We start from the raw sequence: 23,059 nt of genomic DNA, 5'->3' as shown, positions 1-23,059 counted from the left end.
CGAAGCAGCTGAGATATGACTGCAGGATATGGTGGGCACCTGTTTGGGAGCCATGGAAGTTACTCAAGAATACAGGCAAAAGGGTAGGAGCAATGGGCCCATATATGGCTGAAGAGAGGAAAGCAAGGGAGAAAACTTTCAAAGAAACCCACAATGCAATGGCAGAGGGAACACATTAGCAGGAGTGGTGAAAACAGGAGAAAAGATGAAGGAAGTCTCAGGAGACCAAAAGATGTTGAGCAATGTGCAGGCATCAGGAAGGAGATACCTGGAGCAGAGAGACTGGAGAGACCTGCTAGAGGAGGTTACTAGTGACTTTAAATGAGATGGATGAGAGAAAAGAGGAAGGAGGGCAGCAAGCTGAGGCAGCCAGTTGAGGGAGGATGTGCCTCTTCCCAACATGAAGAGATGGCAGAGGGGGAGTGAGAAAGCTTAGCTTGTGGAATGAAAACAAAAGAACCTCAGTAAGCTCCACATTTTTATTAACTGACAACAAGAAAATCTGTGGAAAAGTACTATAGAAAGTCAAACATTTGTGTGTGGACCGAAGGACACTGGGGAGACTTGTGCAGAGGCTGGTTCTCTCTCTTCGAAACTCTCTATATGTAATTAATGTTGACACTTCAGTTTTATTGAATATACCAAACACTTGGGTGCTTGATAGGGAGGATAATGAATGCTTTTAGGGCGTACAAATTTGGCATATGTTGCAATTCCCTACCAGCATGTTCTTCCAGAAAAGTGAATAAGGAGCAGGGCTGACCACCTTACTGGCACTGAGGTGCAGCTTCAACAAGCTGCCATGTGCTGGCACGTGCTGGCCCAAGTGCCCTTATCCTCTTGGGTTTCACACTGCTTGTTAGCTGCTCTGCTTTAGTTACCTGTTGCATTCATGCTTCCTGACCTTCATTAGTCCTCTCATTTGCCCTCCTGAGCTTTCAGTCCCATGATCAAACACACTAACCTTCCCTCTTCTGTTTCCTATTGTTTTCTTTCCGATCTTCTGATCTGACCTCAGATCCCGTATTTGCTGCTTGAACTTTTGGAATCCATAAAGCCTCTTGTGCAGATATTTCAGCTCATTCCTCCATTAGCATGACTTTTCCCCAGGCACATGGAAGATGTGTGCCCAACAAATTTGCTTTTCTGAGAAGTGATTGGCACTTCTCTGTATATGTGAGGTGCTCCTACAAGCCCTGGTACTTCTCTTCCTTCTGTGCCCCCTCTTGCCTTGTGCAGTCTCATTCTCCCCTTGCCCTCTTTCCTACCCATGACCGAACCTCAGGAGGACCCTACTCAACACTCCCACCTTGTTCCTTCCCAGTCATCCCTCCCTGAGTCTACTCTGTTGATTATGATCCCCTTCTCTATTCCCAGAAAGGGCGTACTGCCACGATGGGAAGTGATGGGAAGATGGAGGGAAGGAGTAAGAAGACGTATTTGCATGCGTCCCTCTTTTGATGAGTTTCACGCAAGGCTGGCTATCTCTTCTGTTTACAACACTCTGCAGGCTCATAACTGCTAACTGGTTTTCTCCTGCCAGCATTGGAGACAAAGTACAAGCCCAGGGAGCTGGCCCTGTGTCCCTGCCCATATCTGGCAGCTCCTGGCATTCCACCGTGATTTCACAGAGCCAATGCTTTTCACGAACCTGGCAGATGAAGAGAACTGCCTCTCCCTAAATAAGCTGTAAGAGTTTCTAGAGGAACAGGAAACAGATTGCTAGTGTTGTCTTTGGTGCAAAAGGTAACATTGCAATTTTCTTTTGAGTCCCTAACTTAAACGCTGTGCTCCACCTCTGGGAAGTCAAAAAAGGTCAAGCCAAAAACTTGTTCAGCCAGTGCTGCTTGTTGTTGGTTTGTTTGGTAACACTGCGGGGTTTTTTGAGGGAAGTGGTATTTTTAAAATGACTGGCAGTTATTGAACAACATTTACTGCGTAAAGGAAACTTAGGATGAATACACTAGCATCTGTGCCAGACCAAACATCTGTAGCTTCTAATGGAGCAGGCAATAGGAAATCAGAATTTTAATTTCCCTTTTCAGCTGACACTATAAATCAGCTATTTTGAATTGAGCTAAAAGGAAGAATTTTTTTTTTTTGGTTCTTAGGGTCAAAAAGTATTACACAAGAACTAGGCCTGTGAGTAATCTTGTCCTTAAATTCCTTGCTTACACACCGATAAATGCAGATGATAGTTTTAAAAAACCATGGAGGCATATGCTAATTCAAAATATGCCTAGACGAATGGTGGCTGCCTGCCAAGTTTAACAGGTTTTAAGCTAGAAGTACCTGTATAAATGCAGAGCTGAAGAAGAAAAGTTCTGAGTTTGAGTTGACAAGTTGTCTCTAGAGAAGACAGCAGCTGCAGCCAGCCTGCCCTCCTCTGCTAGCTCACCCCCAGGCACTACCTCCTGCCCTGCTTTCACAGATGGGTCTCTAGTGACCAAAGGGGACTTCTGCTATTTTGGCATCCACTGAGGAGAGAGGTCTCTGGCAACATCTCTCCTGTCTTCAATTTTTGCCACTCTGTTGGCAACCAGTGAGGGCTAAAAAGAAAGCTGCTACAACAGAAAAATTGACACTGTAGTGACATACTCAGACTACGTACGGTCACCAATCACAGATTCATAGAATCTTAAGGGTTGGAAGGGATCTTGAAAGATCATCTGGTCCAACCTCTCTACCAGAGCAGGATCTCCTACAACAGGTCACAGAGGAACTTGTCTAGGTGGGGTCTGAATGTCTCCAGAGATGGAGACTCCACAACCCGTCTGAGCAGTCCATTCAATTGCTCCCTCATCAATGACTGAGTTAATCTGACTTAATGAGTTAACTTTTGTGAGCTGGGTTACAGTAACCCACCTTAATTAAAGAGTAAAATACCATTAGGATAAACTACCACGGAGGTGATAGAAAATACAGTATGAAGTGTTTAAACCAGGAAGCCATATTTAACAGGTGAGGTAGTCAAAAGATGTTCCTGCCTACACTTACTCAGTCTGAGCTTAGAAGTGCAACTTGGTAAGACATGTTAATTTAATAACTTAAAATTGTCCAATTAGTACAAAAGCTAAGGTTTCAACACCTACAAAGGCTGATATGCTCCACTAGAGCTTGTTTGTTCTTGGAAAAGGCTGATGCTGAAGGGATGTTACAGAAAACAGGATGAACGAAATCTGGTATTAAAGAACACATTGAACAGAGTATTTTGCAGACATATTCCCTGAACTATTAGAAGGGGCTTATGACTGAGCAAGATATTTAAACTACTTGGAAAGTAATTTTTGAAAACATGATACAGCAGGTAATTGCAAATCACTGCTGACTAACTTTACTTAATGCATCTTGGAAGGGCAGTGATGATATCAAGATGAAATTAATGAACAAAATGGTGCGAGATAAACAAGCTTTAACAGCAAGGATGAGAGTAACCTTCTAGGTGTTGGTTGGAATAACTGACTGTGCAAACAGGGTAAGAAGTGACACAAAGGATCTGTGAATTACTATGTGCCACTAACCAAATGCCAACCATTTCATACTGCTTAGAAAAAAACTAATGTCATATGGGGATGTATGAGCAGGAGTGCCATATGCAAGATGTGCGAAATCATCCTCCTACTCTACTTGCTGCTGAAAGCCTCAGCCTGAATCCTGTGCCTGGATTTAGGCACTGCACTCCACAGATAATGTGGAGTGGCCAAAAGCAAGAAGATTGCTGGTAAGCATGGTCTGCGGAAACCTGGGATGAAAGGGAAGAGGACTGGGCAAGTGGGAATGGTTCCAAACATTCAAAGAAAAAGAAAAGAAATTGTTTTCCGGATGCAGTGGATAAATAAGGAGGACAGCTGAGTTGCAAAAGGGGAATTCAGGTTAGACATGATGCAAATGCTGTAGCAGTAGTGCAGTGAAATACAGGGAGAAGTGGCCCAAGCAGGAGACAAAGTGCAGAGCGAGAAGTATACGTTAGGAAAGATGTAATCTTGTCCTCTGGCAGAGGGCAGATGATGTCTGGAGAGTGTGTGGTGTTCTCCCTCTGGCTCTGTGACGCTGATGAAAAGTTACAAATCCTCAGCTGCTATAAACCAGGGAAACTTCATTAATGATTTATACCAGGAAAGGAGCCTTGCCTGAAATGTGTCCCCTGTAATCATTTTTTCTACCTAATTTTTGCTTTTAGCCATGAGATTATGAGTAATAGCTGTGGGGCTATACTGTTAGCCAAAAATCCTTTAGCCTTCTAAAGGTCAGTTAATCTATGATCTAATCTGATGGTCACTGAAATTAAGTAGAAGCAGTTCAGCAGGCTATAATGGAGGGTGGTTTGTGTCTCTAGCCTTCAGTTACCTTGAGTTAAATCATCCTTTATAAGCAAAAAAACCCGTATAGGCATGAAATAAATTCTGAAATGCGTGCTGAATCCTTCTGTTGTAGACGCAGGAAGGAAAAAAAAATAAAGGAAGCCCTGCCCTTCTAGCTATCCGCTGGTTTAAATCAGTGCTTATTAAGAACTCCAGAATGCCTTTAGTGCCTTCTGTTTACCTGTTGATATTCCTGTTCCTTGGGAGATTTTATGCAGCTGGGGAAGCATGCAAGATTCACATGAACTTGACTGCTCTGTCTTGACTTGTTCACAGTGAGAGCTGAGATGTATATTTCAAACTTGATCCTTGTAAGGGTGGAATACTTCAACTAAGAAACACCAAAAAAACCCCACAAAACCAAACCGGGGAATAAAAGGAAAAAAAGAGCAGAGTTGGCTCTACAGCTCGACAGTTAAAGAAGAACTAAAATAGAAGTGTGAAACTTTTCATAGTTATCTGTAAGTCTTCAAGGATGTCAAGTCTCAGCATAGTCACTATTAGTGAATTAAAGATCTGAAAGGTTGTCCCAGTAAGCAAATGCTTTGATCCCTAAACAGAGCTAATATTTCATACTTTTGAGTCGCTTTCTCCAGGTACTTTCACTTCATATGCCTGGATTTTAGACTGCTTTTCTACTACTCTTGCAACACATCTGGAAATCCCCTCATGTGCAATATTATATGTAAAAAATACTATTTAGTTTGAGGAACTGAATATTGTAAGACATGCACAGACATAAAAACTCACAGAAGAAACTGAAGACTCAGGTCAGAATGCTAGCCTTCTTTTGACCCTGACCTTCTTGTGCTGCATTTCCTCTAGATGATGATACCATTTAATTTTCATGGATGTCATCTGCAAATCAGAGGTGACATTATATAGCTGGATTCCCTTTGTCACTGAATATAATCCGTGTATTAACTGGTAGTGCGATGCACTGAAGCATGGTCTTTAATTACAAAGTACAACAAACACCACAGCTACACTATGAGCATGGCATAGGAACCTGGTGCTGGATATAAAAAAAGCTGTGTTGAAAGGTGTCATATCACTACATGATGTGACTAAGTCAGAGGAGACACTCTTACACTTGAGACCTGAAGTATTACCAAGCACTGATTTTCAGGTAGGGAAGCTGTGGTCAAATCAATGCATGTATTATTCTTCACAAATGAGTAATGGTGTGAATGAGGACATATTAAACACCTACAGTGCAGAAAGCTTTTCACACTGGTTACGAACCAAACACAAAGAGGCTGTGAACTCTCCAGAGCTCTCGTTTTGTCTCCCATTAAATCCTCCTCCCTGTTTGGATACAATGAGAGGCATCCCCGCAAACACCTTGGTGCCAATAGGAGAGGGCATTGATTTCAGGTTGGAAGCTCTTTCCTACTCTTGAAGAAAATAAACCAAAACAAAACCACCCCATACTGCACAGCGAGTGAAGGCGCTACGAAAACCAGGGAGATAAAGATGCAGCAGAGCCAGGGAGCAGCCGATGCCGCTTCCCTCTGCTGTGGGATGCGCTGGTGCTAACTGAACGGGTCTGTTCCTGACGTCGGGAGGCAAGGCTCTCCATCCCAGGGCTGTGAAACCCTCCCTATGCTTGCTCAGCCAACACAGAGGCTTCAGGAGAAAGGCAACCCAGAACTGACAGCCATCCTTATCCCACAGACAGGCACCTGCCAAGCCGGCATAGCACTGCTCTGCTCTCCAAAGGAGCTAGAGCTCTCTAAACACCCAAAGTGCACGGTCCCCTCTGTTTCCCTCCAACACTGGCCACCAAAACCACAATCAAACATACACAGAAAAGAAGCAGCTGGGCTTCCCCTCTACACAGGGCATGGCATTCACACATCCTCACTCCTCGCTAGCGCGCGGGTGCTGCATCCTACGGCAGAGTGCTGTGCCACACTGGAGCCCTGGGCGTGACTTTTAACATCCTGGCACAGTACAGTTTAGGAAAACAGGCTGTGTGGATTTGGCATGGGGCAGTGTTGCAGGGAGGAGGCACCAGGAGCCATGCAGTGCTGCTTCTCTGCTTGCTGGGAAATGCATCAGGAAGGCACAAACACATAAAAGAGTGAGGAGACAGCAGATAGTTACCTAACATGACGAAAGGGATTCCCAGGAAGGTGGAATTGTATTTCCCACCAGTGAGATTGATGATCCCAGCTGCAGTCAGGGTGGCAAGGGTCACAGTCAGCAATCCCAGCAGGCCAAGCCAGGGTTTGCTGCGGACACAATCCTGCATGGAGCAGCAGAGAATGGCCAAGGTGACCACAAGGACCAAGCTTGTGATCAGATAGCGTTCTGACACCCTGCTCGTCTTCTGGAAATCCTCCTTCAGCGAAGAAGAAGTAAAAGGATACATTTTGACTTTCCTGTTGGATTTCTGGAAAAGTTCAACAGTGTCACAAAAAATGGATTCCCACTTCTCTGCCACCATGTCATTCAAGGAGTTGATTGCCTGCAAGTAGTAGGTGAGCTGAATGGCTTCTGCAGACTTCACCCGGTCTTTGCTGTGCACAGTAACCCCACCAAGCTGATGCCCGTTATACACTTCCCTGCCATCCTTTAAGTGAGTAATCGGATAAGTGATTGCAAAATTAGTTCGATTAGAAGAACGAGCAGCCTTTAATTCCTCCAGTACATGCACTATGTCGTCCACTATGCATGTCTTGTCATTGTTCAGGATACATATATGGGCAAACGTGTAATTGAAACCAGGTCTTTGAACTTGGATCCTGGTCACAGCAGAGTGCAACTACAAGGGAAAAAGAAATCACAGACGTTATTCATCAGTTCAATCTCGCACAGTAGCAGCCAGAACAACAGCGGCTCCTCACCTCGGTCCCTTTCCTATTTGATCTAAGCAACGACAACAAAAGTTCTGGTGACTGCGGCATTAATAACACACTCATTGCAGAAAAAAGGAAACATGCATTAAAATAGCAGTTCTATTCCCCTGCGTCCTTCGCTGGTAACTCAGGTGTGCTGTGACTTGCACCTGTGCCACGCACATCTGCCGTGCAGCCTCTCTACATAAAGAAACTCAAAAGGCCCTGGACCTCCACTTTCAAGAGATCTGGGTGAACATGAAAGAGAGTTACAGCTGGTTGTGTCTGCAGACACTGTCATGCTTGGGATTGTCAAATGACTCTTGACAGATAAACTTCAGGTGCAGAAGAGTAATGTGACCTGGGTGCCACCTGCACCTGGCAGCTGGCAGCAGCAGGGGACTAGCACTTGCTTGGAGTAAAGGACAGGCCACAGCTGTATGTCCTAAGTGTAGAGATTGTTAGCATAGCAGGAATAAGATAGCTGGCATTAACTAATTTGCTCTCTTTTTCCCTCCCTCTTTCCCCCATCAAACCCTCAGTGAGTCTGAGAGCAGGAAGCAATGGCAGAGACTGACACCGGCTTTCTCTTTCTCTGAGAGGTTCTGTTAATCACGGAAGGCCCTCTAATTTTTGGGCCTGCAAGTTATTACCACTTACTGTTTGGTCTAGCAGCTCCTAGTGCAGCCTCATTTCTAAGTTGTTTTGCATCCTTCTGAAATTTGCCATGCTTGACCACTGACTCAAAGTGAAGGGCAGAAAATTACCTCCTCTTCTTGAAAAAATACAGAAAACTCTTGCAACCTTTTTCTGAATCCATTTTAGTCATCACAGAAGCCGCACGAAATCTAAAAGATGGCAAGGGAATAGCCTGGATAGGCTGGGGCTGCAGTATTTTCCAAAAGTAAAATATTGAATTTGCTAATGTTGGGAATCTTGTAAAAATGCAAGCTGCTTTTTGCACATTTTTTCTTGCAAAATGTGTAGGCCTCACCCACCAGCATCAACATTTAACTCCTTGTCTGCTGCTCTAGTTGTGTAGAGAGTACCGAGACCTTCTGTAAGAATGGTATGCTGCTGGGGCCACGACTGTTACCCACTGTCAGAAGTCCAAGCAGACTTTCCCTGCAGCTGCGATGTTCTTCACGGAGGGTAGCTACAAAGTTCAGTAGGGGGTTCCCTCGGCTCTTTTCTAGGCGGTACAGGGTGCATCCAACATCCCAAATGCTGTGTATGTGCTTTGTGCGTGGCTCGGTGAAACGTGGTATTCTCTTGAGGTGTGAGCAGGGACAATGCAGAAGGCTGTCCACCCCATGTGCTGCCTAGTCCCAACAACCCCATGGGTGTGGCAGTCCACACAGCCTGGTTGCTTGGGTGGCTATGTCTGCTCCCAGGGAGGAAGGAAATCTGCTGAGGAACAGCACAGATTTATCCTTTGGACCCTTTCACACTGAGGGAAATGGCCACAGGAGCACTGCAAAGTTGTTGCGACAAAAGCAGGGCTGATAAAAGAGAAGCAGCTTTCCACCTATGAAGTGGGGAGACCACAGCTCTTGCAGGGAGCTGAAGAGTCAAATTAAGAACATGGATTTCTTTTCCGTAAGGAGGAAATAGTTATTTTCTACCTTCAGATTATGAGCAAGACAAGACAGAGAACCATTGTCTCTACACAATTCCTTTCTTTGCCTACTTGCCTGTACTGTTTCCCACTGTCCAAAGAGGGCAGGAGGCTCTTATGCCCAGTAAAGAGACTAGGACTAGGTGATATTTAATCAAACTGAATCCTTTCTGAAGAAAAACACTGATTGAAAAATAGATGACAGCGTACCTGAGAGCAGTAGATCTTATATACTCATCTGGTGGCCATGGACAAAATGTCTAATAAAAATGGCTAAAATCCTGCATCTGTTGAAATTAAATAGTCATAGTGACTTTTGCACTGTATTTCAGACCTATCTGCAGACAAAACCCTCCCACTTAAAGGGGACTGTGAATCCAATTGTTTTGTGATTACATTGCATAATCTGTGATGGGTATAAATTCAGTTATGTTGTCTCTGTTCCTCAGGATGGTATGACATCATATAGGCAAAGATTACAAATCTCCTATATTCTCAACTTGCTTCTCTAGCAGCTTGAGGTTTTAAGTTTCCATATTTGAGCATTTTTTTATTTTTGACAGAACGACAATTCAATATTGACAAACATATGTTTGAGAAATGAATTGCACTAATAAATATTTTCACAGTACTGTGAGAACACAGTACCTGGCCATGGTGAGAAGCAAAATTTTCCATCGTGGTGAAAGAACAAACAACCACCTCTGCAACCAATTCGAGGCTTTTGCACAGCTTTCTTCTAAAACAAAAGATTTGCGGAAACGTGCCAAAAAAAATGAACCTCTACAGGGAATTCTTGTTTTTTTCTGTTTGTGTTTGCAAAGCTCCACTTTGCAAGAGCTGTTTTTGGGGTACGAATCACAGAATCATAGAATATCAAGGGCCGGAAATTCAAATGTGTGTCATTACATTTTGGGGAAAATGCCTTGATGTACCAAATCAAAGACAGATATCCAATTTTTAACTTTTTACAATGGCAGTTACCGTACGGTTTTCATTGACAATAGTTGTAAAACCAGATGTCACATGAAGAAGCACAGATGAGGACATCCAGGAGGAACAGAAGGAGTTTCCTGCCTGTGTTAGGTTCACAATACAGCTCCAGAGAAGAGTCACTGACTGTCACAACACAGAAGAAACTGAACAGTCACGCAACTTTTCTCAGTGTGTGTCGGTATTTACCTACCCTGCCTCGCTGCTGCATTTCCTTCCTTCTACAGCCAAAATGCTTTAATACTCTAGGTTACAAAATAACCTAATTTGTCACAGCTGTTACTTCATCTTTAGCAAAAGGCTAGAAACTAAATGTCATATCTAAAATACTCATTTATTCTGGGAAATGATCATTTCAGACTCAGAAGCCGGTTATGTGGTGGTGGCCCCGTGCTCCCCATGAGGCTGGGCTGGGCTGGGCCAGGCGCTGCATGGCAGGGACCTACCCATCACGCCTCCTGCTGATAGGGAGAAGAGGGGAGCAGGCAGCCAGCTCTGGTACATCCTGGCAGCCAGGCAGCCCCCAGAGCTGGCTGCAAGCTCATGCAGTTTGGAGCTGCTATGAGATGTACTCTGAGCTTTGCCAGTGGCTACAACGTTTGGTCTTGAATTTGAGGCAAAGAGCCCAAGAGGAGGAAAACTTGCCATTCCCTCTATTCCAGCAAAGTGTGCTGAGCACTGCCCCAGTGCGCCCGAGGATTCAGCTCCAGGAAGCCTGACTCAGACTTTCAGCCTCATGACAAACACATCACTTTACACCTGCACTTTGCTTTTTTCGGACCAGATCCTAGGAAAAAAAAACCCCTCTGTCGCCTCAGCGCAGGGCAGGGGTGTGCTGCAGCATGGCTGCATGCTGTCCTTCTCTTTTTGCTTGCCCGTGGCAGCCTGGACTGCCACCTCTTCCCCACTGAGAGCTGCAGCCCCATGGCACTCTCTGCTGTCATGCTGGGGACTCAACTGTGGTCACGCAGATTTTTCCACTCTATATCCCTCAGTGACAGGTTTCCACAGAAAATGGAAGGTCCAAGAGGTTATAAGAGCACGTCCTACAAGATAAAGGGATGACACACGTTGCAACTTTCCTTGCCTATGGTACACCAGGAGGACCCCCAGGAAACTTATACTAGAATCATAGAATCATAGAATGTTAGGGGTTGGAAGGGACCTTAGAGATCATCTAGTCCAATGAATGCTTGTTGATGAATGCTTGTTCATTAACAGGAAATGGTAAAGGCTGTACTATGGTGGGGACACTACTAGCAATATGCTAACGTACAATGCATATTGTGCTCCTCAGTGCAGTAGATTTTAATAGCAAGTAACTATATTTTGAATAAACCTGGCACCTAGTACTGGGACAAACAACTGATCACCAGATCCTCATTCATCCATCTGTTTTCTTATCCTTACCCATCCTATTAGGAGAAAGGGAGATTTAAAGGTACAAGAGCTGAATGAATGTTTTTTTCTTCAAGGGAGATATGCTGCTTTCTCATTGCTCCCAGCTTTTTCAGCTAGCCAACAGTGCAAAGAACTAAAAAGCAGTTTACTGCTGAGATGCCCTCCCTGCTTCAAGAGAGCTGCACAGCACCACCTAAACTCCCTTGTGATGGTGGTACACTGTCCCTGAAAGTGCTCAGGCGTGATACAGTAACTTCCACTTCTCCCTTTCATCGTTGTTTAAACGGTGACCATCATTTTAAATTCCCCTCTCCCTTCCGAAAATGGTGTTTCTGTATGTGTGCCTCATACCACGCGAGAGACTTCTGGAACAGTTTTTTTCTTCCCTCTGCAGTTGGTAACATCTTGGTCTTGGTCTTTGTTTACTCTAAGTCTCATGCTCACTCAGTTATTTATTTTAGGTAGAGAGAAAAGATGGCTTTATCAGAGAGACAAATCTCTTTCTGCAAATACCTCCAGGTGAGGGCTGTACTGGTCTCACACCTCCACACCAAGCCATGTTTCATCTTGTGGCGCAGCTGACAGATGAGAGGCGGTGAAGCCAGGAGGGGATGCCAGGAGGCAAAGCATAAAATTCCTTCACTTATCCTGGGCTAAACCCTTTGCTCCAGGGTCTTGGAGAGACACGGCTGCAAAGATTTCTTCAAGCTGGTTTTGGCTGCTGGTCATCCTACCTCTGCCATCAGTAGAGAAAGGCAGGCGCCAGGAACCAGAGCCCCCCCAACAGGCTCAGTTTGCCTGTCCTGTGATGGCCAAGCCCTGCATTGGGCTCTGTGAGATGCTCTTTGCTGTACAGAGCCTGGCACAACTTTCAGCAGCGGCAGCAAGGCTGAACCTGAAGGCAAAGGGGCTGTACTTGGAGATGTATATTCCGGACAGAAAGGAGAGCTTGATTTGTCAGTCCGTGCAAAACACGCAGAGAACTACAAGAAGGGGTGAGGAAAACCTCTAGCCCTTTTGTTTCGCTAAGAAGTCCTTTCCTTAATTCAAAAGTGAGCAGATGTTACCAGAATTTTGTCAATTTAATCAGGTACCAAAAAGGTCTGCAGCTTCCCTGTGAAGCAAACAGATCCCATCCCAGCAGGGAAGGGTTAGAAACTACTGATTCATTTGCAGAAAGGTCCAGTCCTGGAAATCCTTTAAGCCCACATTACATAATCTGCTCCTCCAATCAAAACTATGGGCAAAGGGGATGAGGCACAAGGACCCAATGATAGCTACTGGTGTCCCACACGGATCTTGCCTTGCTCCCAGGGAAACTCCATGGTGAGAGCAACAGCACCATGCATGCAATGGGACATTTCAGTCTTGCCAAGCTCATTCCCAGCTCATGAAAAGACAGTCTAACTGCTGTGTGAGCTGGATTAGAGTTGCAGACACCATTATTAATACTAAGGATTTGTACAACTACGTCCTGCTTATCATATATACCACAAAAATATGTATGGCTTTGCTGCTGAGTGGTGAAATGCAGTGTTTCATAGGGGACATCACTCATTGTAAGGACTTGACTGTGTTTTGTTACTTGATATACACTTGATGAATAGTTGACTAGACAGAACTAGTCAGCTATACAGATGTCCTCCTGTACCGTGAATGATCTGGCACATAGAAAGACATGTTTTACTCGCAGGAGTAAGATCCTTGTAATGTCACACTATGTTTTTCTTTGTTGTTGTTATTATTTTACTCTACTTAGTCTTTCAGTCTACATCTGATGGTTCAAATTAAAAATGAGCTTCACTCCAGACAGTGTTGCCGACTCTTACCATGTTCTACTGGCATTTTCACCAAGTCTGGTTTTACTCTGAGCTCTGCAGCCTGAAGTATTGTGATTTAAAAAAAAAAAATAAAAATCTCAGCTTCCATTTAAAAAAAAGGAAAAGAAAAAAGAAAAGTGTGATCTCATGGTTATAGAGAATGCTGAAAAATAAAGTGAAGAATGACCTCATTATCTACTACTGCTTAAAATCTCATCACTGGTTTGGGTTCAAGATTGAAAAACTAGAAAGGAGGATGAAGAAAATTATTTTAAATATAGGCTTCATTTTCATGTGAAGCTGGTTCATTATTTTGGTAATTTTTACAGGTAACTTATGTCAAGGAAAACAAAGAGGAGGAAAAGCCTTTAATGGATAGCTGTAAATTTCTCCACTTTTCCTATGATCTCAGTAATCTCTGGCATTTCATATCCTTGCAGAGTGCTTTTTTATTCACTTTAGGAGATGGCCTCAGTCAAAACGTAAAAGGGTTATGACAGGGAGAAGACTTACACAGCTCCCAACTCAATTCACGGAAAACACCGTGGGCTTTGAAGATATAGGCAGAATTAAACTGTGAAGAGTTTATGTTCATCAGAAGGTGCAGCTAGAGAAGGCAAAGGAGCCTAAAATGGGCTGTGTCCTGCTGTCAGAGACCATTGGTTCAGGGCAGAGCGTTAAAGAAGGCTGGTGGGCTGCTGCCTCCTGACCAAGCCAGTCTTGATGAGGGATGGAAAGCATGTGCACAACCAGCAGAGGAAGCCAACAGATCCTAAAAGCTCGGGATAAATGTTAGAAATTGCAGCTGGAGAGCGTGCAGCAAGGACCTATTGCTTCGAGTAGCTGGGCTCTTTTTCTAGTAGTCATACAAGCAGGTTTCCTGAAGAGATGCTCAGATACTAATTATGCAAGCTATGTATTTTTGCAACTATTTTCAGCTGTCCAAAACATGGTGAATTCTATTTTCTCCAAACAATTTTCATGTAAATAAATTCCAAAAATTGTTCAAACTACAAGTCATCAACTGAGGGACAACTATTAGTGCTCGAAGTGGCAGATGTGCGTGCATTTACATTTCCATCTGCCTTCTTGGTAGAAAATTGCCAGATATGATTTTTTTTTTTTCTAATTTGAAGCAGGGAAGTTTTTCTCATCAATATCGCCTTAAACTGTGACAACTACCCTGGTAATTCTGCCTGTATTTGTCTCACTGAGAGAAGCCCACCCCAGTTTTGGGGCCAACGGCTGCCAGAGGATGGGATGTCTGTGCAGCAGAAACCCCTCAGCGCAGCCTGAGGGGTGGGTCTGACATGGGGGAAAAAACACATGAAAATATCACCCCTGCAGCTGATCTTGCATCAGCTTCACCACTGTTGGCCTTCTCTTTGCACCCCAGACCTCTCCATAAACACCACTCTGTCCTTACACTGCTTCTCAGGGGGCTGGAGAAGCGGTGCAGGCTCTTGCCAAGGGCTTCTCTGGCAGAAAGGTGACAAATGGTCCCTTCCTCACTGCAGGGAAACCTCAATAGCTGTAAGTTCACAGTCCATCATGTTATTTCACGACCTGGCCCCTCCTTCTCCCTTCCATCAGCAGAGAGGGGGTTCTCCGCCTGTAAACCCTGGCTTAAAGGCAGGGTCCAGTTATGATTTTTGGGAAACCCAAATGTGGTAGCTGGGGAGTTCCTGCAGCTCTCCTCAAGCCTTGTGGCATTGCCTGGGGTGCTAGTGGCCCAGCCTCGGTGGCTGTGAGGCAGAGGTCCATGGCCTCCAACACCTGCCCTGCCTGCTTGCTGTGCTCTCTGGAGGGTCACCCAATGGGGTGAGGTCCCTCATCACACATGTCCAGGCACATATTAAGAAAACCTGTCCCCTGTGTGCTTTGTTTGTTAGACAAGAGGCAAGGTCTGAACTTGCAAGGCAGGGAAACTGATGCCAAATGGGGTGTTCAAGGTACACAGTATTAAGGGAGCATCGCACCATGGCATGAGGCTGAAGGGAGAGCAAACAGGCCCTGTCCCAGCCAGTGCTGCTTGGAACAGGACAAGGGGATGGTGGGGACCAGCAGAATGTGGTCATCCTTGCAGAAATGGGCAACTTCAGGACTTCTGGTCCAGTTGCTGGCTGGTGCCTGCGGAAAGATCAAACCCTCTTGCCTGCAGGAATTATGCCAAAGAGCTGCTGCTGCCGATACCAGGAGCTTGGGGGGGGGGGCGGGTAGGGGGTGGGTTCTGTACACGCATCCACGCTGTCCTTGCAGTGTGCTATTTATCTTCCCTCTTCCCTGGCTGTGCCTAGATCTTACCTGTGTATCTTAATTCTCATCTGTTTTCGCATAAGATACATTTTATCCCTGCAGCATTGTGCTGCTATGACAACAGGCTTGCACTTCTGCTGCTTTCACACCCTTGTTTTTCTTGTATTAGGACTCTTCCCCTCATCTTACAGCCTTGCTCTAAAGACATGACTTCATCCTTTTAAATTTTTTTTTAGCAGAATTCACTATTTGTTCTGTTGACTGTTTCCCTGAAGTATTTTTAGTACTGAAGCTACCCAGAGAAGGTGGAGACCTATGATACCCACTGTCAGATCCACAACCGACTGCCTATGTCCAGGCATTCAGAAGTAGCTGAAGTTTTAAAATACCAGGCACCTTGCGGTAGCCAGGACTGCCACAGACCCAGCTTTAATATCTGCTGAACAACCACAACACACCTCCACCGACTCTGAAAAGAATGGCTTAAGTGTGCCATGTTTGTACAGCAAAGCAATTCTAAATACCACACACGTGGGAACATAAATACTACGGTTATTTCCTCCACAACTTTCCTCATACGTAGAAAATAAGTGAGGAAATCTGGGAAGACCACAGACAGAGCGTGCAGGCACACACATTAAGAGGGACGTAGCAAATGAATTATCAGCAGAGAGAAGAAATAAAACCCTAACAAGTATGAGGTCTACAAAATTCTGGAGTTAAATTGTTTTGTTCTGCAGTAATCAGAAGTTGTGCAGTTCTTAAATAAATGTGTCTTTAAACAGAAATACCTAATTTTCCTACTCACATGTTCAAATTGACATTTAATTGGTTATCTATGTCTCTTGATGACCAGTTTATATGAGAGGGGTGATGTACAAGCACTATCTGAAAGTATGTAGTTAGGACAGGTTTCTTTAAAAAAAAATAAACCCTCATCTACATATTTTCATAGAAGCAATCTGCAAATACAATCCCTTTCAGTAAGGCATGTTGAAATGTAAGATCTCTTTTCATCTTTGCATCTTGTCATCTTAAGTGGTGATTTTGCCAAAAAAAAGGAAAAAAAAGTACTGTATTATTGCTAAAAACACAATAATGTAAGGGGAAGAGAAGACACTCTTCTGAAAAAGAAGGGAAACTTTTCATTAAAAAAAACAGCTTCTTTTGTAGTATAATGCAGGTAACTCACTGTAAGTATAGAGTAATGAACAGACTCAAAAGGATGGATGTCTCAAATTCTGGTGTTCAAAAATCTGGTTAGGTCTGTACATCCAGTGAATCTGTATGTCTTCAATCTACCAAGTTTTTAGCTATCAAGTGGGAATAACACCATGAAATGGTAGCGGTCTGCTTTAGCATTAATTTTCGGCAAAATTCTAGGCTTACATGATTCTTACAGACTTTCCACAATCATCAGCACTTCTGTACGATGGTCCACACCAAATCCTCCATTACTTTTGTTTCTCCTAGAACTTCTTGGAGATACAGGAAGAAAAAGCACACTTTCTTCAGTTAGGTATTTTTACTTCCTACTTCCGTCTCTCTTGAAAGAGTGAAATATCAAGGAAGAAAGGTCCTGCACACCTGCACACCACACTAGAGCCCTGTGCTCAGCTATACAGCAGGTACAGCAGCAAGTAAAATTTCTTTATTGCCTTCCCACAATATCTCAGACTTGGAATGAATCTCTTCCACATCTGAGACTCTGCTGAGATGGATGACCTATTCAAGGCCAGAGATTTAGGATATGTTTAGATTTCTCCCCTTCTTCTTTATGACAGCTGGAAATGCAACATCTGGATGGCAAGCATAGAATGGTTTAAGAATTTATAGGGATATATGAGAATCGTGGACGGATATTTATATTTAAAAAAATGAAAGGAAAGAAAACAAAGGGTATTCGTCATCATCTCCAAGTCAAAACTGTTCTATAAGGCAGCCACACACCTCCCTGCCAATGAACAGGAGAGACCTTGTGTGGAGCAGCTCGTACATTTAGTGAGACCTGGCACTGTCATGTGAGCAGCCAGCGTTGTGCTGGCAGATGCACAGTGTCAGCGGGGAGCCCTACAGCAGCTCCTGCTCTGGGAGTGCGGCTTGAGATCTAGGCCCGAGACAGTTGTTGAGGCTGAGCCATTCCCTCAGTCTCTTGCCAGGCAGTCAACAGGGTATCGTGCGGTAGCGGTTAATGGCAAGCCCCTCGGGCTCCTAATACGCCCATAAGGAATTGCAGTAAGCTAACCAGAGTACTTTAGAGATGCCACCAGAGAAGTTATGTCATTAACTAATTAATTAGGATGTTAGAGTGATTTAACTTTTGAACAATATCACCTCTCTTTCAAGTGCTGAGACCCCAAAACTCAGTATCCCTTTACTAAGGGGACCATAATGGAAACTGACCTCCTCCTCTACTGAAAACAGAGAAAACCTTCCGCTCTTGCCAGGTGATGAAGGTAGCTGTAGCTGTTCAATGCTCATTCCCTTCCCATTTTGCCTGATAAGGTGGGATATGACAGCTAAGAAAACCAAGAAGAGATGCTGCAAGAACAACCAACATATGCCCGGGGCAATCACTCTCCTGGGTTTCCCATCCTCCTGCTAGTGGGTAGAGATGCAGCAACAACCATGCAGGAGAAGTCAATGGCCATCCAGACACCTTTTCTACAGCAAAACCGCTCCCTCAGGGAGGTCAACCTTCTCTAGAAAAGACAAGCAAATGCTGCTGTATAGATTCTCTGCCCTGATTGTGCCTACATAGCTGCATTTTCAGGAACGTAGGTGGGATTACTCCACAGTTTCACCCAGAACACTTATTTACAAGCATAGCACTTCGAGTTGTTTGGTCCTGGACTGGGCCTGGGGCTGCCTTTGCTCACTTCTTCCCTGCATGGAACTACATATATATATATATATATATATATATATATATATTTATTTATTTATATAGGAAAACCCTAAATGCCACTTTTCCCTTTCTTCTTCACTTTCTGAGTCCTATTGACACAAAATGATGTAGCCCTGTATCACTACAGATATAATAATATTGGGAGCTAGGAGCCTTCTCTCCTGTTTTGCTGTGCTTTGACCCACAGGACCATCCACAGGGCTGGACAGGCAGTTGTCTTGAGCCTGGCTCTGCCCACAAACAGAAAAATAATTAGGACAAAGGATGTAATTTATCCTACACAAGGCATATCGGAATTAATTAGATAAGTAAAGAGTTGGAAATAATGCATCAAATATGCCTGACAATGTGAGATTAACAGTAAGACTAAAAAGTCAAATGGCAATGGTGTTCATTATCTTAGTAAATGAAAAATAATCACTTGGTTAGCAAATTCTGGCTATTAAAAATGAGGCAGTGTTAAATACTGACAGAGCTTTCTAAGTTATAGCTCTTTCGCTGATGCGATAAATCTTATGCAGAAGTTTGCTTGAGGAAAGATTCTGAATACTATTTATTTGTGTGTCACAATAGTATTGATAAAACTACTGATCTCTAGAGAAAGCAGTAAATAGAAAAAAAAATCCATTGTCATTATTATCCTATGACTGAGTAAATGTGCACCTACTTGATGCCAACACAATTCACGGAACAAGAATATGAAGGAATGAAAATCGTTTCTCTGGAGTTTGCCAGTGACGCTCCTGGTACTGTACTTAGTGAGTCGATGCTCATTAAATCTGTTTGCTGATTACCATTGGGTAATATATCAACAGCAAAAAAAAAAGGGAAAACATAAAATGAGTGACTCTGAAATATAGTTCTGTGTTTGGCTAGAGTGGAAATGAAATAGAAGGAAATCCACTGGAACAGTGCTTTCCTTGTTCAGGAAAGCGTGAGGTCTCCCCAAATACAATAAGTATTTACATCTATCTCATTTTAAAAAAAGACTCTCCCTGAAGCTATCAAGTAGAATTAACATTGGCTTCTGTATAGACTGACAGTTTGACATTCAATAAAACAAAAAAAAAATCAAACCCAAAGCAATGCTGAGTCTCTGGGGTTTCCATAAGACAACAGTGAAAAAGTGCAGGACTGAGCTTGCCACACCTCTGGTTATTTGCAAATGTTCCTTTCTTATTTCTTGGGTGAACTTGACCCTCCTAAGAATGCAGTTTTTCTATCTGTCCTCCCTGTTTTTCCTTCCGAGATTGTTCAAAACTACTGAGGTGTAAACTAGGAGTACCTGCTTAAACAAATGCAGATTTCTGACATGTTATGACATATAGCACAGTGAGATGTCCTGTTAGATTGTGGCTCGCACGCTCTGTGCCCCTGAAGTGACAGGGAAAGATGCTGCCCGCTCTAACTTGAACTGGCAGCACAGGCTGCTGCACCATGCCTGCAATCTGCAGCTCGGCTGGATTTTTCTTCCATCTATGAAACCAGCATTTTCTGTGATGGTGGGTTGAGAGTGGAGGGGAAAAAATACTACCAGCTAAAAATAATCAGCTGAGTTATGTCATTTGCCTTCATAAGCAGTGAGAAGGAGGTATTGTGCTACCCCTCTCTAGGCAGAAGTGCAGTCCAGGCACAGCGGCAGCCCCCAAAAGTGGTCCCGGCAGCTTGGCAGATTGGTACCTAACTGTTTTTGAAGTTTGAGTTTATAAAAGCCCACGTCGCCTTAACTCGGGAGCACGACTGCTAGGCGAGTACAGAGGCACGGACAAAATATTTAAGCAAGCATCCTGCTCTTGTCGCTCACCCAAAGCAAAGAAAACCAAAAGAGGGAGGAAAAAAAGGAGAAGTGATAAATAAAAAGGCGGGGGTTGCGGCGGCGGTGGAAGACCACGGAGCCCGCGGCGCTGGCAGGGAGCGCGGTGCCGGCTCCCGGCGGCGGGCTGGCATCCCAACTGTTGCAGGGAGGTGGCCGGGTGGCTGCGGTGGCAGCGCGGGTGGCGTGCGGGCGGAGGCTGGCGGGCACGAGTGGCTCCGGGCGGGCGCGCAGGTGCGGGGAGCGGGGCGGGATGCGGGGCGCCGGGCCAGGCGGACAGGGTGGCTGTGCCCGGGGCCGGGGACCCGCCGCGGTTACCTTGAGGATGAGATCGGTGTGGTGCTGGTCCAGCATGTTGGCCTTACGGAAGGAGGTGATGATCACCCTGCCGTACCTCCCCGGCGTCTGCAGGTCGGAGTAGAGCCGGTGCTTGGAGCGGTTCACCGGGAATAGACTGTCCACCAGGTTCCTCTCGATCTTGGCCAGGCTGTGCGTGGGGGCCAGGAGGTGCTCCACGCTCTCCTCCACCTGGTAGCGGCTGAAGCTGGCGCCCAGCAGGATGGAGATAAGCACGGGCGCCGAAGCGAAGAACACCGGGTGGCTGGCGACGAAGTGGCCGAGCCGGGAGAAGGACGTCCCCAGCCCCCTGTGCAAGACCTGCCGCAACATCCTAGTGCGGAGGGCGCGCAGGAGGGCGAGCGCCGCGTCGGAGCCCCCGCAGCTCCCCCACGGCCCCCGCAAGACCATGGGGCAGCCCCGCCGGGCGCCGCCTCCCCGCCGGCCGCGGCTGCGGGGGGCCGGGGGCCGCCGCCGCGCGTGTGCGGGTGTGTGCGCGGTGTGTGTGTGTGTGCGCCTGCCCGACTGTGTGCGTGCGCGGGGCGGCTCGGGCGCTCGTCCTCCTGCAACGCCGCCGTGCCCGAGAGGAGTTTCCCGGCGCCTCGTTGCCTGACTTGCCAAGCCCGCCGCCCCTCGCCGCGGCCGCGGAGCGGCGGCGCGGACCGCCGGGGGGCGGGGGAAGCCCCGCCGCCGCCGCGGCCCCGCCGCCCCTCGCCGCGGGAAAGGGAAGGGGCAGGCGCCGCTCGCCGCTCCCCGCCCCCGCCGCGGAGTTTGCGCGGGAGCGGGGCTGCCCGCAGACTGCTGACTAATCCCCCGGCCCCGGCACGCGGCACGGGCGCGGAAAGTCCTCCGCGGCGCCCCCGCCCTCCGCCCAGGGGCGCGGGGCCACGCCGGGCGCCGCCTAGCACGGGGCGGCGGGGCGCAACGCGGCGCCTCCCGCCGGGGCCACCCCGCGGGCCGCGCTCGGGACGCCGCGGCGCGCCCCGCCCCGCCCGGCTGCCGCCCGGCTCCGCCCGCCGCCGGCCCCGCCGCACCGACACATCCCCGCCCCACCCAGGCCGCCGCCCCCGGGCTGCCCGTGTCGCGCGGGCTGCCCGCTCCCCCGACGGACGGAGCGGTCGCCCCCCGGTGGAGCGGGGGCTGGGTGTGTTTCGTGGGGCACTCTGGCTCGGGAACCCGCCGCCGAAAACTGCCTGGGCGCTGTCCCCCGGCGGTTGGGGCGGGCGGCGACCCGGGCTGTCCGACGGCGCGTCCCGCGGTCTCAGCGCGCAACCCGCCGCGACTGCTCCGCCAGCGCGGCACAGCCCGCCGGCACCGCGCGGCCCGAGTGGGCATGTGCGAGCCGCGCCGCACATGCCCATTAGGGAAGCTGGGCGCCGGCGGCGAGGTTGCCCCTATCTACCCCGCGGTCCGCTGCCGCCCGACACCGTCCTCGGAGCCGCCCCGGGCTGCCCCGGCAGCGCCCTGCGCGCGGAGCCCGGCAGCCGCCGGGACTGTGCTGCGCCGGGAGATGCCCATCCCCTCCCGTAATCACACGCCGGCAGCCCCGGCGAAGTGCGGCTGAGCGCTCTGCCCACCTGCGCGCAGGTACATCTGTCGCCGCGGGGTGCAAGCGGGGAGGCCACCTCGTCTTTAAACAGAAATGCGATTAAAGAACAGAAACGAGCAGAAACGCTCCTGTTGTCGTGTCAGCTGTGGCTGCCTATTGGCATGTCTGGCAAGCCGGCTCCTGCCGCTGGCCACCGGCACTACCAGCTGTTATTTCTGAACCGAAGGTGTTGGTATGTGTCGTTTGGTCCAGTTGCCACCGAGGCCGCTGCTTTTACAAAAAGGCAAGAAGGAAGTTTCTGTTTGACAGCTGTTACACCTGTTGCTGCATGAAACAGCAGCAATTCTCTAGTTTGGTTATTGATAGGCTGCCAGTCATCCTCCCTTTTACATTTTGGTAGCGTCTGACCTAAGCTAATGTTTTGTCACAAGCACTTCATGCACAAAACCTCTTTGACATCATTCTTGTCTCCTCACTCACAGCGAGGTCACTCTGCTTGAATGCGAAACTCCTGCATGTTTCATTGCTTCTAGTGTAGTGAGCCAGTGAACGGGCTGCTTGAGGAGTGCCTGGTTATAGCCACTGTGGTCCCCATGATCCGGGGAGATGGGGTTTGAGACATCATCATGCTCCTGCTCAGTTCCACTCCTATACAACTGGGTCCCCACTGCTTATGTTAGTCTATCATCAGTTCAAGGAAAAAAAAAGTTATTTGAAGAAAACCTCAAACATGGAAATAGAATGGCATGGGAGAGGATTGGCCAAGTCTGGGTGCAGCTGGGTGTCAGGTCAGGCCTCAGAGACCAGACCTCACATATCCCTGCCCCATGCTCTCTCCTCACTGCACATTTCCAGCCGCACACAGATCACAGCAGAGGCTTGGTCACATTGTTGTATATCAGGGAGGAACATCAAAATTTGCCTAACGCTTTACATCATTACCATCATTCTGTCATTGCTGCTGACAGTATCATCTATGCTGTTTTTTCTTCTTTTTCTCTCCATTAAACGTGTTTTATAAGTATCAAAAATGAAAAGGATTATTAATTATTTCAAGTAACCATCCAGTGGCTGATTCACAGTTCTCCAGGGTACCTCAGGAAAGCTAGTTTGAGGACCTGACATCCATCTCAGACCTCAGATCTAAGCATGTGAACATTG

At 46.8% G+C, this 23,059-nt stretch overlaps 2 protein-coding genes across 2 annotated transcripts in view; one reads left to right on the top strand and one right to left on the bottom strand.

Moving 5' to 3' along the window:
• PTCHD1 (patched domain containing 1) overlaps positions 1-20,697 on the bottom strand; it is a 34,692-nt gene extending 13,995 nt beyond the window's left edge. The window contains exons 1-2 of the mRNA XM_061988590.1: positions 20,332-20,697; positions 6,471-7,131 (exon numbers count right to left, since the gene is read on the bottom strand). Coding sequence (XP_061844574.1) covers positions 6,471-7,131; positions 20,332-20,682 — 1,012 coding nt within the window. The 5' untranslated portion in view covers positions 20,683-20,697. The remainder of the gene's footprint in view (positions 1-6,470; positions 7,132-20,331) is intronic.
• Positions 20,698-20,758: 61 nt separating this feature from the next.
• On the top strand, positions 20,759-21,879 carry LOC133626288 (basic salivary proline-rich protein 1-like). The gene is made up of 2 exons (XM_062004218.1): positions 20,759-20,882; positions 20,972-21,879. Exons 1-2 carry the CDS (start codon positions 20,759-20,761, stop codon positions 21,877-21,879), a joined length of 1,032 nt encoding a protein of 343 aa, XP_061860202.1.
• Positions 21,880-23,059: the final 1,180 nt, after the last annotated feature.

This window comes from Colius striatus, chromosome 1 (assembly GCF_028858725.1).
Source record: "Colius striatus isolate bColStr4 chromosome 1, bColStr4.1.hap1, whole genome shotgun sequence".
Classification (NCBI taxonomy): domain Eukaryota; kingdom Metazoa; phylum Chordata; class Aves; order Coliiformes; family Coliidae; genus Colius; species Colius striatus.
The sequence above is the reverse complement of the archived record's forward strand: the minus strand, read 5'-3'. Positions and strand labels throughout refer to the sequence as shown.

Excerpts from the sequence above, each read along its gene's own strand:
- LOC133626288 (XM_062004218.1), top strand. The coding sequence starts at position 20,759 with ATGGGGCAGCCCCGCCGGGCGCCGCCTCCCCGCCGGCCGCGGCTGCGG. Across the intron at positions 20,883-20,971 it reads GCGCCTGCCCGACTGTGTGC|CCCGCCGCCCCTCGCCGCGG; the intron begins GTGCGCGGGGCG and ends TGACTTGCCAAG.